The sequence below is a fragment of the Anopheles coluzzii genome, chromosome 3 (assembly GCF_943734685.1).
Source record: "Anopheles coluzzii chromosome 3, AcolN3, whole genome shotgun sequence".
NCBI lineage: Eukaryota > Metazoa > Arthropoda > Insecta > Diptera > Culicidae > Anopheles > Anopheles coluzzii.
In genome coordinates, this window is record NC_064671.1 from 16,567,570 (window position 1) to 16,584,418 (window position 16,849).

Consider the following 16,849-nt stretch of genomic DNA (forward strand, 5'->3'; position numbering starts at 1 on the left):
GGTTAATGAGAAAGTACTCATATAGTCGAAAACCAGCTGTATCTTCATTCAAAAGCTGAAATCGATCATCGTATTAAATGTATCTTCTTCTCGTATCATTATCGTGCAAAATGTTCTAGTCTTGTCTAGTATTACTGTTATCCTGTTAGTGCACCTTGAAAAGGTTGTTTGCAAAGTACATCAAAATTACAAACCAGAAGACATAATCTTTGCACCAATATGAAGTAACACTTAATTCATGACAACCTGCTGGCCCTGTTCCACAAAAAACCGAACCCGAAAAACTGTTCCCTCCTCAGCACCGAATACTAATTGACCCAGTTCTAACCAAACTCCCGCACACTAACACATTCATCGTTCGCTCTTTAATTACAGAGAAATGCAAAAACCCATTAGGCATGGAATCGTTCGCGATTAATGACTCACAAATAACGGCCAGCTCGGCGCACGACATCGGCAACGTAGGACCACAGCATGCCAGGTAAGCAAGCAAGCAAGCGAACTCAAGCAGGTTCCTTCCTTACCGTAGCGTAAAACAGTGTACAAGATTCTTTCATTACAAGTCTACCGATGGGAAGAGTTCAAACGCAACTTCCTGGCCCACACTCGCATCACAAAAACACAAAAAAAGTGTATGAATGCACGAGGCGTGAAGCTTTTCTTGAAAGCTCCCGACAGCGTACGGCATAGGGTTTGACGGAAGGAACATTTCTCCCAACTTTTTTCCCTTTTTGTACTGCCTAACAGGATTTCCACAGGGATGTATGTGTGTTCGTGTGTGTGGTTTTGTTTCATTCGTTGTTTAATCTTCACGGGATCAGTTTTGCTCTCGTCCTCCACCATGTGTGTGTGTGTGTTGTGCGCCTGGCACCTCTTCTGCAGCGCACCTTTCGATTCCGCCCAACGGCACTCCCACTTGGAAGGAGGCTCGTTTTCTTTTCGCTTGTTTTTTGCCCCCGTTTTTCACTCATCACCCTGCCGTTTTGTGCAACCTTGAGGTGAGATTACGAGCTGGGTGTACTGGGGAAACCATTGCTGTGTGTTTCAGCATGGAGCTCTCGCAGCAGCATGCCCGTACAATAATGGGCCAACCGAAAGGATATGCCAGCAACAAATGGCTGACTGCTTGTGTTGTGTTATTTTGTGCTCTGCCTGTTGGTGATGTGTGGCTGGGCTCGTGTGCATGTACGCCTGAATTTGTTATACGGGCATTGCTCACGGATGAAGCAGGATAACAAATCTACATTATCCTCATCAGGGATAACAAATTGCTCTCATTTAAAATGAAAAATCACTATTTGTATTTTCTTTTCTGCTTGCCAGACCATTGCCACGAACAGACACAGCGCTCGGTGGGTTCGGGTTGCACACCGGTGGGTAAAAGGGGTAGCCTTGCTTCCGTTCTGTGGCACCCATCTAAAGGCACTGGAAGAAGATTTGACACACACACAGACACACATACAAAGACAGACTGGAATGGAAAGACAATGCTGAAGAAAATTCTACTCTCTGCTGGCTCTTGTTCTGCAGTTTCTGCACTGCTGCACGGGGCGGTAGTACGGGCCGCCGGCCCGCAGTCATTGCCAAACCATTTTCTATCAAGAAACATAGGCTTCCTTTCTTGCACCGTTCCATCTTCATACGACTGCTGACACGTTTCTGCCACCGTACCATTTCGGCTGCACAATGGGAAGAAAATTATTTTTCATTTTCAAACCTTCCTGTGGGTTTGGAGAGGAGATGAGCCTCGCTCCTTCTCGCTTGTTTTTCATTCTCGTGTCCTTTTGCCCGATTGCTTCAGGTGTAGAAAATCTGCAAATGGATCACAAGTTTACTCTTCCGTTGTTTTTTTTTTTTTGCTGCTGTTTCGGGTGGCACCATTCAGTGAGTTCTGAACTGACACACCCTCCCGTACACATTCAGCACCCACTGGTGCTCGGTAGGGAGGATGATTATGTTGGCCCCGAATTCGAAACGTGCAGGAATGACGGAATACCGTGACTTGGTAGATGACAACAGGATTAACACGAAGTCGTTGCCGTTTGTCGTCGGTTTGCCATTCTTCTCCGCAAGGTGCATTGGGGTGGCGTGTTGCATCGTTTACCTTTTTGTCAGCCATTGGGTTGGGATGTTCATTTTGGCAGCTGTTGTTGCTGGTGGGAGAGCAGTATGCATTTGCTTTTGCACCTTTCTCTGTATTTGAAGCGAAGTGATGAGTGTGTGTGAAACAGTTAGAGATTTTTTCCTTTACAATTTAATTTATTTTTGATTGAATAAAATCTGTTAGTTTACACTGTTACCATATGATTATTATATTTAATATTCATTTTTTTATATTTTAATTTTGGCAAGTTTATTTAATGCTTGTTGATGTCTTGGGTAAAACCAATAATTTGTTTAAACTTGGTTAATTTTTGTTATTCTAAATTGATTTATTTTAACAATTGTAAATTAATGAAATTTTTACTGTGCCTCGTGCTACATACCTATATACCAAATATAAGGCGAAAAATAGATCAAATCACTTTAAAATTGTTAAAATATTTACCATCTCCGTATATCTGATTTATCTGTTCATCTATTCCATTCCATTTTTTTTAGTATACCTTAAATTTGAATTTAATTATTCGTTTCCAAAGAACTCATATCTGAGTTTTTCTTTGTTGTACTGATTGTGTGTTATCAGTTTGTGCCGGTCTCGTGGTACAGTCGTCAACTCGAACGATTTTAACAACATGCCCGTCGTGGATTCAAGTCCCGAAAGGACCGTGCCGCCATACATAGGACCGACTATCTTGCTATGGGGGGAATCAATAAGTCACTGAAAGCCAACCCCAAAAGTAGTATTTCAGAGGCAGGCCTTGACCGACAACGGCTGTTGAGCCAAAAAGAAAGAGAGAGAGAGAGAGAGAGAGAGAGAGAGATAGAGAGGGAGAGAGAGAGAGAGAGGGAGAGAGAGAGAGAGAGAGAGAGAGAGAGAGAGAGAGAGAGAGTATGTTATCAAGGCTTTGGTTCAATCAAAATCGTTTTTCGAAGAGAATTTGAATTATTATTATGTTTGGCTTGCAAAAGCAACCTGAATCAACAAATAAATCTAACAGCAGTAAAGAAACATGTTTTAAGAGAAGAGCTATATCATCGACACTGTACAGGAACCACAAGTTTGAAGGAAACCCATTCAATAACCTTACATGCGCATAAAAAATTTACCCCTTATTGATTTTCACCATCCCTTCGTGTTTTTTTTTTTCTCTCATTTTATCAATAACGACAGAATCGATCATCGCGGGAATGGTCATGTTAAATAAAAGGGAAGCCAGTTTTACCGTAAAATATCTCCCTAAACGAGCATTCAAATATTAACGACCTCGGGTTAAAGTCTTTAACCGCATCGCAATTGAAATGGCGTGAAACGTTCTTTGTTCTTTTGGCCCTGCGATTGTGTGCAACACTACGTCCTACAATGGCATTATTTCTTGCTTTTGTTTTGCAAAGGGAGCGACGAGGAAAATCACGAAATCATAAAACGTCACCTGCCTGCCTTCCTGCCTAACCAATCACGCTCCGCCCAATGCATAATCAATAAATGTTGGTCGATTTTTAGTGCGCTATAACGGCACAGGGACGGCTGGGGCATCTTGGGACAAAACACACGAACACACAGGCAGCTCCCAAGAACGAGCATTTTCCATTTTGTCGTGATATGAAGGATTTATGTTGGGGCTTTTGTTTTTGTTTCCGTTTTTTGTTACTTCCATTCCATACGTCTCTCCTTCCTTTGGAAGCCTCAAAGCGACTCGCAGTGTATGTGTGTTTGCTATGTTATGTACCCATAGCCCCAGTTCGTTACGGTGTTGGCTTCGGTTGGACGATACGTGGCTCCTAGGTTGAAGGTTTATTGTTGTTTCTCCTTCCTTACCGGCCCTAGAACCCAGTGATCCGTCACTGTTGTTTTCCTTTTCATCAACCATTTATGATTGCACCGTGTTGTGTAGCCGGTGGTAGTAAGTCGTCCGGTTATCGCTTCAGTTTTTCCAATCAGCTCAGTGTGTGTGTGTGTGGAGAGAGTGTCCTTGGTAACTGGGCAGAGGGAATTGAAGCTATAAAGCAATTCTTACTCCCCCCTCGGTCCGACAAGAAGGACATTCGGTTTGTGTTGCATGACTGGAAGAGAAGTCAAAAGATGGAGAGTCCTGTTTTGCGGTAAACGAGACGCCGAGGGTGGCCAATTTCAGCTCCATTTCCAGTACTATTGACACGGTACAAACACGCTCACGCAGACTGGCAGTCCAGTGCTTCGCTGTTTTCCCCCCCGCTCACTGTGTCAGCTTTGACGTTTATGTCTTTATTTCGTTGGCTTTCTAATCGACGTTTGCATGATTGAACTGTACTGTAACGACTTCGCTGTTTAATGGGAGCAAAACTGTGTTCAGTGCTTCTTGCTTGTTTTGTTTCAGTCATTGAAAGCAAGTGTTCGAGGTAAATCTTTGTGTTGAAAAAAACAGGCACAAGTTTCGAACATAAAATTGATTAAAAATAGGCTAATATCGCTAGGAAACATCTTGACGTTCGAGTTGAAATATTTAAAACTCACTCACGACTCACGGCATGCGCTGCGGAACAAACCCTACACACTGTGTCACACTGTGTGTGCTGCTAGTTGTTGGAGTGGGTCATAAAACTAGCAACAGATTGACGTTCACGATGATTGCAACGAGGAGGAGGTACACCGCTCGTGGACGGAATGGCGAAAAGCGTTCACGGGGACGTGAGCATGCAAAAACGGAGTCCCACATCAACCGAGGACAAGGGGAAAGAGAGTGAGAGATAGGGAAACTCCGCTCAAGAGGTACCAGACCAGAGACCAGTCAATTTCTTTCCAACGACGCGCAGCTGACTGGCGACGTAGTTCATAAATCAATATGGTCTCGCTCTCTTTCTGTGTACGTCCACATCCGTTCGTGTGCAGCGGACTTGCCATGTCGTAATTTGTTTGCACGAAGGAACGAAGCTCACTTTGTGTGTGTGTGTGTGTGCACATTCTATGAAGATTGGCACACACGACGCTGATCAATGTTGGAAACCATCGGACGGTTGGGATTTTTTGCTTTATGCTGCTGCTGCATCACCAACAACGAGTAGCACACGTCCCAAATCCCACCGTACTACCAAGCGCCATAAGTCTCGATCGATAGCTTAGGTCAGCGTCGGTTCAATCATCTACAAGCGGCCAGGGGGGTTTTCTCTCAGCTTTTTACCCCCAATACCCCTTTTTTTTTTTGGTTGGTGCTGCTCGTTGGTCATGGCTTTTGACTTTATTTTAATGCAACTTTGCGCTTGCAAAACGCTGTTCAGTGTCTGTCCGGGAGGGCTTTCGGGTTCAACAGTGCGGCCACTTGCGCGAGACGAAGGCGTTGAGCGACAGTGGAAGCAATATTTCCCTAAAGGGCCTCATTGAGGTGAAGATTCTACCGCGCTTGACTGGTGGAATGACTTCATTATGAGGCAGACAGTGAAATAGTACCGGTCCGAAGCGGCGCCCGCACACTTCATGCAAGTTGGTTGGTGCTCGAAAGGTACGAAGTGGAGAGAACATTAAAGAGAGAGAGAGAGAGAGAGTCTCTTGACCCATCTGTCTATTCCGGACGTTCCGATTCACCTTCACGAGCTGTCTTTCGGCGAATCGGCACAGCACCGGAGTGCTCATAATTTGCTGCCCTTAAAACCACTTGAAGGTGGAATTCCATCGACCGATCGTTTGCATTTCATGCATCGTTAGCATTTTCGGAAGCTTTTATTCGGCGTTCGGTTGATGATTAATGTGTGGGAGGTTAGGGCAAGGCTCCCTTTGAAACATTCCTGCCTTCGAATGAAGGGTGCGAATTTTGCGCCGCACTTTTCGGACTGAGGTTTACAATTGCTGTAAGAATAATTGCCGGAATTGAGGAATGCAAGAATGGCGTTGCTCGAGAGCATTAAAAACTGCACTTTGCACAAATCAATGCACTGCACTGTGACTGCATTGGAAATGTGCAAATAACCAGTCAGCGTTGTGCGGTCGGGAACGTTTGACATGTTAATTTAGCGATCTCAAACATCTTCCCAGCACGGTCGGACGGGAAGAAGGTGTTCTCTCGTGCGTTGTCCCCGAGGCTCTGTGTGTGAAACCGTTCTTCAATAAATCTTCCCATAGCCTATGAATGAGCCTCGCCATAACTCGCCTGTCGGCCACCATTGTTGTTGTTGCTGGTGGCAGCGTTGGCATAGCGAGCCGTCACTAACCCCCATTCACCGCGCGGATCGCAATGGTGGTGGCGGCGACGGCGGAACTCATAACTTTATGGTTCACCGTGTTCGTCGTAAAAAGCGAAAATTAATCTCCATCCCATACACAGAGCCTCCCCCCAACCACACTGCTCCTTCCTTCCTGCCACCAAAAAATGATGTTTTACCCTTCCCTGCCCTTGCGTTCCTGTTTTCACTGGGTTGAAGCTTTTGAAGCGGGAACGTTTCGAAAGACGAGCGTTTCTGCTCCTTCAGCGTACCGCAGCGCAGAACCCACCGCCACTTGCCATTAAATATAATTAAAAACAATAAAAAGAAAAATCCGTCGTCGTAAATTAACACCACCACCCCTCGCTCGTCGTTGCCCTGGTTCGGCCAAAGCCTGCCACTTGAGTCCCTTCAATCTCGCTGGGTGTTGCTTTCGGGGTGGTTGCAGCCCTGGAAATCACAAAAGGGACACTCCCTGTTTGAACTGACGTCTACACCGACAGGCAGCCGAGGTGGTGCGGGTCGGGCTCTGAACCTGATGTTGATTTTTCTAATGACACCCGGCGACAATGGCGAGCTAAAGTGCGACGGACAAAGAGCGCCCCTGAGTGGCTGCCCTTCACGCCTCCTTCGGGGAGATCCTTTTGCGGTTTGGTGCGATAGCCGTTCTAATAAAATCTAATATTTCAAATCCTAGCCGCCATTAAAAACATTTAGAGTCATTGTTTTGCTACCCTTCGCACGCAGTGAGGCGGAGGGAAATGAAGCGAAATGATGTAATGGTCGGTGGTCCCGGTTAAGCCCCATTTCCATGGAGTAGCGGGGAACCCGCTGTTGGTTGGAGCTGGTATGGTGACGACGATGATAATGATGGTGATGATGTGGGCTAGCTGAACAGGTAACTGCCGGAAAAATAAAGAGTGGTAAAATATGGACACATTGAACCTTTCTTATCAATGTGGGTCGAGATGGTAGCGATTTAAGTCCTTCAAGGGAACGGTTGGTAGGATGTGTTTGGGTGTGGCTGAATATTAAATGAAGCCGAGCAGGTGTAATACAGAAGAGCTAAGAATGATTAAATTGGTAAATGAAACATATTGCATGGTTTGATAACGTTGTTCAAAAAGTGTTAAAAGGTTCATCACTTTCGCACGAAAGATTTAAAACATTTTTAAGATAGATTTCACTTTAACCAATATTTTTTCGATTTTTGTGCTAGCTGTAGATGAATCCTGTTTCCATTTTACTGCTCCTTCAGAATATTTATAACCTTAAGGTTTTTATTTATTTGTCGTTTTCTCTGTTTATTGATGATTTGGTTATTAATGTTCTCATTTCTCCATTGTTTTTTTTTATTTCATTGGTTTATTTTATTACTTTATATTTATAATAACTCTCCGGAAGTTACACACATCAAAAGCACATCAATTTATGATTGAAATTATGTATTTTCTATTAAATACTTAAAATGCATAAGCAATTATCATATTTCAGAACTCTATTATAAAGATCATTCCATTAAACCCACATTAACCATTGTGCTGGGCATCATCATACCTGATGCTCGTCACCAAACCGGCATACACATTGCATCAAGCAATACATTCGCACAAATCACCAACCTCCATCAGCCGATTGACCAACCTGAATGGTAAAATTCCTCGGAAAATGATAAACAACCCCAGGCTGGTCACTTTTATTTCCATGCCGCCAAGGACTAATGGAAGAAATATGCTCTTTTCCGGAATTAATGCTCCATCATTTGCCGTTTGGCTTGTTTGCTCTTCCCCTGCACCCTTCCACCGCTGTGCATTTCTTTTTTTGGTTTTGTTGTTGTTGTTGTGCGATGTGAGACGCACCACCCCCACCCGGAATACCATCGCACTGTAACGCACCATTCACCTGCCAAAGCCCAACATCCTTGACCGTAGCCGTTGGATAAAGCTGGTACCACAGGAGGGTTTTGTTTTTGCTTTCCGCACTGTGGGTCTGTTGTTGTTCGCTCCACACTCCGTTCGAGGCTTTCGGTCCTCCGGCTTGTGGACGCGGTTTCAATCCCGTGCATCATTTCCGGCTGGTCCGCCAGCGCTACATTAATATTACATTTTCATTTTCAGTAATGACCTCCCATCATCGTTATTGTTGTCGCAGGGATCATTCGGCGAAAATACACCCACACACACACACACGCATTCACAGGGAGCTCCGTTCCGGGAGAGGCGACATTGTGGTTAACCTTTCGGTCTCCGTTTCCTGTTCGCGGCCGACCGCCATTTTCACTGGAACGCCATTAGTCACTGTGTTGACGCTGGTTGGTCGTCGGTTATTTTTTGTTCGCCATTGCCTTTGTTGCTCCGTTGCTGGACCAGCAGCCAGAGAGCAAACCCTGGGTCAGCAGCAACGTAGCCGAAGGTGGAAGCTTTGCGCGTCGTTGGTCAAATCGGGGGTGTGCTTTTATTTTGAAGTTCCTCTGTTTTTAACTCAATTGTAGCTGTGATTCTGTGGAAAAATGGCACATAATTAGTTGTTCTTTTGTGGGTGTGCGTCCTTCGGCGAAATTGGGAATGAAACTGAATGGGTTTTTTTGTTTGTTACAAAACAATTCTTATTGGTTTTTTTCAGAATTACCTGGTTTTGGGGATTTTGTAGTTACTTCAGGCTATTATATTTTATTAAATGCTTTTTTTTTTGTTTTACAATCAACAATACTTACCAAACTTTCTTACCTCTCCATATTTTTAATCATTTCATATCCATCCTTTTAAGCAAGTAATGTGTCCTAAAGTGTACATAAAGCTTTTATTTTAGCTATTTCTTACCTTTGAAGTATTTGCTTAACATAAACATGAACTAAAAAAGCAAAAAATGAACTCAAATGAACCTGAAATCACATAAGCAGTAGAACGAAGAGTGAAAATAGTGAAATAAAACCTAAAGGTAAACCGCAAAGTTTGTAGAAAGCGGTAGAAATCAAAACTAAAGCAAAGTACTAATGCCTTTTACTGCAAACACAACGTTGTAAATCCACCGTGAAAGCAGGAAAGAGTGTATAATGGATAAATTAAACAAGATAAAAAAGAAAGAAATCACATACAAAATTACTAGGAAAGATTTTTTTTATACACATTTACCTTTCATTTTCCCATTCCTTTGCTCTCTACGATCACTGTCTGCGCAAGGCGAGTGATTCCTGCCGTTGATGGTGATGACAGTGCCGTTTAGCAAAAGGGGTGCGCTCTAGGACTGTTAATACGGTTCCATCCACCATGAGTGGAAGCGTCAAAATGGCAACACATGTGTACGTGTGTCCTCTGTATGTGCTCCTTTTGTATAGACCACTTTGTCAACGGTGTTTGTCATTTGGCAGTCTCACCTTTTTACATTGCAAGACCAACAGCACAACCACCTTAGGACGAGAAAATCGTGGGTCATCAAAGCGGAAGTTGCAAAAAAGGACCTTCAATCTCCATTGCTAACAAACACAGACACACACACACACACACACGGTCACAAACATGCACGGAAAGTGTGTGGTTGTGCCTTATCAAAGGGATGCCGTGATGGGACTCGCCTTCCCGTCGAGCTGTGTCTGCAAAGTGTCCATCATCGAGGGAAAGAAGCAACCAAGCACCACCCCATCTCGAAGTTGAAATTTCCTTCCTCAACGGAGCCATTGAAAACAAAAATGGCCATTCCAGGGCAAGTTAAAAATGAATCCAGGAAGTGTAACGCTTCAAACTCTGGCAGGGTGGGGGGGGGGAGCAGCAGTGGCCCCCGACAAGATGACAAGAGCTGCTCTAAATTGCATCATTGAATATGCGTTCGGTGGCACACGTTCGGGGCTGTGGATGGTGGGCGATAGCAGCGAAAGCGAAAAGAACTGCGTTTATCGGTGGTGGCCTTAGGCGGTGGCCACTGCCAACCAGCACCGGAAGTTGGTAAGATGTTAGCTTAGCTCTTTGGCAAACACACACACACGCTCACGGACGGCGGGAGTGTGTGTTTTTTCCACCCATTTTCCCTAAAGAAGTTTGTGTGCGTTATCTTTGCCAGCGGCATGATGAGCTGAGACACATTACTTCTTCCTTTTTTTGTTCGCTCTTCGGCTTCTTCTTTTGGCTTCCCTTCCCAAAAAAAAAACTTCTCAACGGACATTTGGGCGCCTTTTTCAGCGGCAATAACCGTTATACCGTATAAGAGCGCACACCACATTATGCTATGGGATGTGCTCAACATCCCTGAGCGGTTCGGAGCGGAGCGGTTCTACTCCAAGGCCGATTGCCAGCCAAGTTTTTCCTGCCAGGCAGAGGCCAAGGTGTGTTCATAAAACTGCCGAGATGGCACCGACATTATGACAGCGCCCCGGCCGAGGGCCGACGGGTGGGGAACGCATGTGGTTGTGATAAGTGAAAAAGAATTTGTAATAAATTAGAGCAAATGTCTGTTTACCTTTCGGGGTGGTCGGTTTTACGGGGGGTGCTTTTTTCAGAGGAAAAGACAAATATTTTTGCAGAAAATGCTGAGCCGGGCACGTTTTAAAGGGAATAATAAAATAAGAGCATTGCAAAAACATGACTTTTTGGGGTGAATTTAATACTGAGAGAAGTAGAAACATGTCAAGAACACAATATATTCCAAATGCATGTAAAATTCTACAAAAATATTTGGATTTTCTGTGAAAAAAAGGCATCGAAAAGCTACGAAAACTCTACCCGATGAGACATTATCCTTGGCGCATATTGATTCCTCCCTCAAGCGGTAAAACACACGCGCACGTGACTTTAAAAAGAGCACTTTATTTTATCGCTAACCGTTCCCTTTTTTTAAATACCTTTACACACCGAGTCCCACGAGTCGTGTGTTGCCCCGATTGTGTCGCCGAACAACGTAACAAGGTATGGAATTTTCCTTTCCCCTCCCCTTCCCATCCCCACCCCAGAACCATAAATTGCCGACACATTGTCTGGTGTCGTTTTACACATTTTAAGCTGCTGCTGCTGCCAGACATGCTGCCCTCACCATTATTAACATTCCCCCAATGGGCCAAATTTGCGTGTACTTTTGAGGCCATTTTTTTTTCTTCTTATTGCCAGCCTTGTTGGCATCTAGCCGGGTGATGCTCAAGTTTCAAAAAGGGATGATACGTCGCGTTTTTTCCTCCATTCAGTCTCTCAAGCAACTTCCGTTTCCCATCACACGGCGCCCCTCCCCAGTGTCGGGAGTGACGAAATTCGTTCGAGCGTTTCAAAATGCTTTTTTAAGTTAAAAATGTCAATAAGTTCCGATGAAAAATGTGCCTCTCGTTGCCCCCTCCCCACCTACTTTCCGCCGCTAAACTCAGCTCGCTTTCGAGAGTGCACGTGGGCGCCTGAGCTAATAAAAGCCATTCACGATAAGAAGGAAACGCTGCCCGCTCTTGTGCTTCTTCCGATTTTCCTTCCCGCCCCGGGGGTTTGGCCCACTGCACCCACGTGCACCCCGTGTATTTGCCGTGCCGTTGGCCAATTTCCCTCCCGAGAGTTTCGCTTCGCCGGATGAAAGTGAATAGGCTGAAAGGAGAATAGCGATAGAGCTAAGCAGAGGAGCAAAAGGAAAGGAAGCATCAAGGATGGGTCGTCCGTCAGACGACCGTGCCCGCCGTCACTGTGCTCTGGAGGCTGGAAAAAAGGCCGGGCCCGGACCACTTCCTGTCCCGTTTGTGTATGTGGGTGTGTGTGCTCAGTCCTGAACTTCCTGTGCATTCACCGTGCGTTTTTCTTTCACGCTCTGTTCGAGAAGGAGCCAGCAGAAGAAGGAAAGAGGAACCCCACCCCTAGTTTACGATGCGCCTGTGAGTATGCAGCAGCAAAATAGGGAAACTATAAGGCGACAGGATGACACATTCCCTCACATGGCTACATCGCCGCACACTGAAGCGTGAAAGGATCGGAGCTAGTTTGTGCAAATGTGTGTGTCCCGTAGTGGTTATATTTACATCCTTCGGCATGTTCCTTCCCGGCAGGAGTGGTTTGCCAGCTATAAGGAGATGAGATCATTTATTTATCAGGGCATGAAAGTTCTTTAGCTTTCCCTCGTGTCGTGTCGAGGGGTTGAAGATGTAACATCCCTCCCCGTTAACAGGGATCGTAAACTGGGCGGCGAGACACCGCACCGGTCTTTCGCTACGGGGCGCAAGAGTCTGCTGATAAGGGTGAGAATATTCAATATTGACTATTTTGTACGAAAACGAACTTCTTGCGGCGCTGGAGTGGACTGGGAGTTGATATTTACCTCTATCTATCGCTTCACCTTCCTACCATACTTCCAGCGAATTCCTTGGAGAAAGCAAATGGATACCCCTCTAACCCCCCGTCGCTTGAACTTTCTTCTTTTCGTTCTTGTTCTCCCCTCAAAAAAAAGGTTGAATAAATTGTGACATTGAGTGGGAAATTTGTACGATAAACCATCGAGACTGATTCGTCCCCGTCCCGACTTCAGGTGGCTGCTCCCGTTCGATAGGGCATAAAACCTGTGAGTTTTTTTGGTTTTCGATTTTTCATCCCAATTCAATCTGTCTCTGTCTGTCCGTCGGTAGGCGAAGGGAATGAAAAATCGAATGAAAACGAATGGCAGCAAAGCCATGTGTTTATCTTGCCACTTGGCACCTTTTTTTTCTCCAGCCAAGTCACCGCAGTCGGTGATAATGACGCGCACTATCAGCGGAAGGTCACGTGTCACCGTCATCATAAAACAGGCGCACTGCTTTATGTGGGATTTATAAATAGACTGATTTGTATGTGTTGATGGTGGCGGTGGTGTTGGTGGTGGTTCGTTAGGATGCAAATTTTCCCCCTTCGAGCTCAACATAGCATATGCCTCCACGCATGCAGCACGTACGGCTGTGGGTTGATAGTGTTGATCGACATACATCGGCAGGTACCGTACAGTCACGTACTGTTATTGTGCTTTTTTAATAAACTTTGTGGGAGTTGTGTTGATTTTTATATTGTGTCTGCTAGGACTGTATATCAGGCGCAATGTTTGTGCAACGTGCATTGCATACATGCGCAAATTATAACCGAAATTATTAAATTGTCATCAAGATGAGCTAGGGTTTTCCCAGGACCTTGTGGCAAAAGTTGAAACTTGTCAATTGGACGTTATTGATCCTTTCATGTTCCTGTAAAATGTTGTATAAGTTGCTTTAATTGTATACAATTGAAACCTTTCAAATGTTGATTTTGTTGGTTAAGCTGTTGATGGACGTTTTGATGATTTTACAAATATGGAATAATCTTACCAATGTTTCATGTACGAATACCGGTTTGATTTCATTCGAATTCGTCTTCTCTTTGGCGTAATGTCCTACACGGACATGCCGGCCTATACAGGCTTTCGAGACTTAATTCATTACCACGGAGTCGGATAGTCAATCCTTGCTATGGAGAGACGATCCATTCTAGATTTGAACCCATGACGGGCATGTTATTGAGTCGTACGAGTTGACGACTGTACGACGGGACCGCTCAATCCGAATTCATTTGAATTTTTAGTTATAATTAATGAGTTAAGTGTGTGTGTGTGTGTGTGTGTGTGTGTACCATCTTGTATACATGTCCTGCTGCCTTTCGTTCTCTCTGAATGATGATTATACTAATGATGATATTGAAAATTGAATTTTATATTTAAGTCAGTTGTATATTTGGCACTACTAACTCTAAACTTAATGATCAATTCATATTCAAAACGAATCAGAATGAAGTAAAGTACACAAACAATAGGAGATACAAGATATACGATGAACAATATTAGTTGTACACCAATACAAATATAAACATATTTCTTATTTCCCTATATACAAATATCTTAAGTCTTAGGTAACGGTGAATGCAAGCTGTTTTGTCTGAAATTAAAAAGAAGAAGAAAACATTTCATTATGTTAATATTTACACTTTTGCCTAGCCAGTGGCTAGTAGACACGCTCAATACATCTTACAATCACATTTTCGTAACGTTATGCCCAACACCCCGGCAAGCACAGCTTGATTGTCCACGGGCTGCAAGCTGTAAATTAAATTCGTGTCCTGCGCCACCACGTCGTCATGGTTGTACAATTATTCTTTCCACACCTCATTACCGCCATTATGCAAACGCAAACGTCAACAAACGATCCTGCCACCATCGTGGTGACGAAAAACAAAACCAAAAAATGTAAAAAAAACAACACACACAAAAGCCATCCATCCAAAAGCCCGACGACCACGAATGGCACAGAAAACAAACGTGCCGTCACGACATCCATGCCCCTTCGGGGCGTTTACGGTTCGCTAGAAGCATCCACCAGAGTCTGCCCCCGTGCGTCCTTTTTGTGTGCGTCCCTGGTACGCGACAAAACCTTAAGAAAAACGGATCCTTCTCTGTCGTGAGCAGTAGTCGGTGTTGGTGTGTGTGAGTGTGCGTTTGTTGCCCTTTGGCTGCACTCCAAAATCGTTCCCTGGACCTGGAATTTATTGTAATCGTGTAGCATAATGCTCTGTGGTGGTGTGGTGTCTATCCGTCTGCGGGAACCCGTGTCCCTGCCGGCGAGCATTCTTTTCGGCAAACGGTGACCGGGGTCACCCCGGACACCGGTCCAGACCCAGACAACCCAGATCACTCACCAGCGTCAGCACCTTTAAGTGCCTTGAAAGGCATGCGACCACGGCAAAAGCAAGATGAGTTGCCCCCGGGCGTGGCGGCAGAGCTTTCAACCCAATTCAAAAGATCTCCCGGCGAAGGCTGTCTACAAATTGATGCTACTCAGCGTTGAGCCACCTCCCTGACTCCTTCGCCGTTTGGGGATGTTTGTGCAGAATGCTAGTGTCAGAAAGACAAGTGTCATCCGAGTTGGGGAAGCTAAAGTATGGGACAGTATGGTGTGGTGGGATAGTGTATTGTGTGACCACTGCATGTCTAATGGTTCAAGAAGTCGTCTTCGGCTTCCACCCCCAAATAACACCCGTTTTCAGAGCGCAAGAAGATGAAGCGTTCGTCTTATCTTCCCATTTCGATTGGCCAGGCTTTTGGACAACTACAGAAACAAATGTTTCTCACAAGTCGAGGGAGAGAGCTTCATTCCAACCGGCAAGCATTGCCATACTTCATTTCCTCGTCCTCTAGCAAAGGCCCTCTAGCTTCTGGGTGTTGAAGAGGTCATCTGCAACATACAACCTCCCCCCGCATGATGATGTGTTTGCGAGACGTTTGTTTTTTGTTGTTTTGCCTTCTGCCCCGAAGCTCTCGTCTAGCCGGGGTGCAAAGTTCAACGATTTAATTTTATTGCACTGATTATGCTGTCATTTATTCGAACTTCGTTACGTGAACTTTGCCCAAAAGGGGGAGTGTAGTCGTTACGGGACGGCTCGAGGCTGAACTTTTTGCCTCCATTACAGTTGCAGTGGCTCGAGGGCAAACCGTAGCCCAGGCTACGTCCCAAACGCTTCACGTACGCACAACTTTAGTAATTGATTTCTGGGTGACAGCACCGAAGCCTCACAGCACTTCCCCTTGATGCGTTTCGCCGCTGTTGGACGTCGCGAACACCGAACCAAACTCTCCGCTACGGCGGCTCGGGGGCTTATGAATATTCAATTGCAGGGTGCATTAGTTTCTTCCCATTGCCACTGCCCGAATCCCGATTCCTTTAGCCCGCACGCGGCACCATTGTGATGTTTGTGTACTTAGTCCGTTCTTTACCCCTTACAGTGGTACAATTGGTGCCTTCCAACCCATTAGCTGCCCATTTGAAGAACTCAACAATCGATTTGCGTTTCGGGCTGCCAAAGCCGTGCCATCCCGACACGTTCTATGAGTTCCTTTTTTTTTTTTTTGTTTTTGCGAGAAAGCTTTTAGTGTTGGCAGCGTTGGCACACACCGGGAGTGGGTTGGGGTTTGTTTTTATTCAAATCTATTTTTAAATCCCCGCAGTAGCTTTCGGATAGTTTACGCTTTCTTTGTTCGATTTGCATAGACTGTGCTTTAATTAGAAAGCGGAAGCATTTGGCAGCAACGGTTGAATCGGAAAAGGAAGGGATGCTTAACTTAGCTTAAAGAATTATGTTTTTGTGTTGGCGAACATGGTAGCTTGCAGAAGGTATGCTTTTATGTTAGAGAATTTGGAAGACAATGCAATGCGATAAGGATTGGAAACAGTTACTATAAAGTTATGTCTTTAAATTTGAAGCATTTATGACTGAATCATTGATGGCGTACTCATGTGATCAAATCGTAGGCACGTTGGTTACCAAAGAGAATCAATTGCTATTTTGACAGTCTTTTATTAGCAGAGTCTATCCAAACAGCCAAAATTGCTCAAGCAGCTTGAATTCGCCTTTTGCAGTAGATAAACAGCATCATAGTTCCAGGTGGGTCTTTCAAATAGCCCTTAAGCAGCTTCCTTATGCCAGGTTACCAGAGATTTATTTGCTTTGCGTTTTAATTTCAAGCAAGGAATCATCAATGAGTATATAATGAGTAGTATAACTCATGCTTATAGTGTCTGTGATGCCCCTATTCCCCGTGCGTCCTTGTCTAAGGATCTTGGCGTCTTCTTTGACCC

At 44.8% G+C, this 16,849-nt stretch overlaps 1 protein-coding gene across 2 annotated transcripts in view; it reads left to right on the forward strand.

The window, feature by feature from the left end:
• LOC120956443 (discoidin domain-containing receptor tyrosine kinase B) overlaps positions 1-16,849 on the forward strand; it is a 249,148-nt gene that overhangs the window by 135,166 nt on the left and 97,133 nt on the right. For both annotated transcript variants that reach the window (XM_049610789.1, XM_049610790.1), the window contains exon 4: positions 376-481. In XM_049610789.1, the coding sequence (XP_049466746.1) occupies positions 376-481 (106 nt within the window). The remainder of the gene's footprint in view (positions 1-375; positions 482-16,849) is intronic.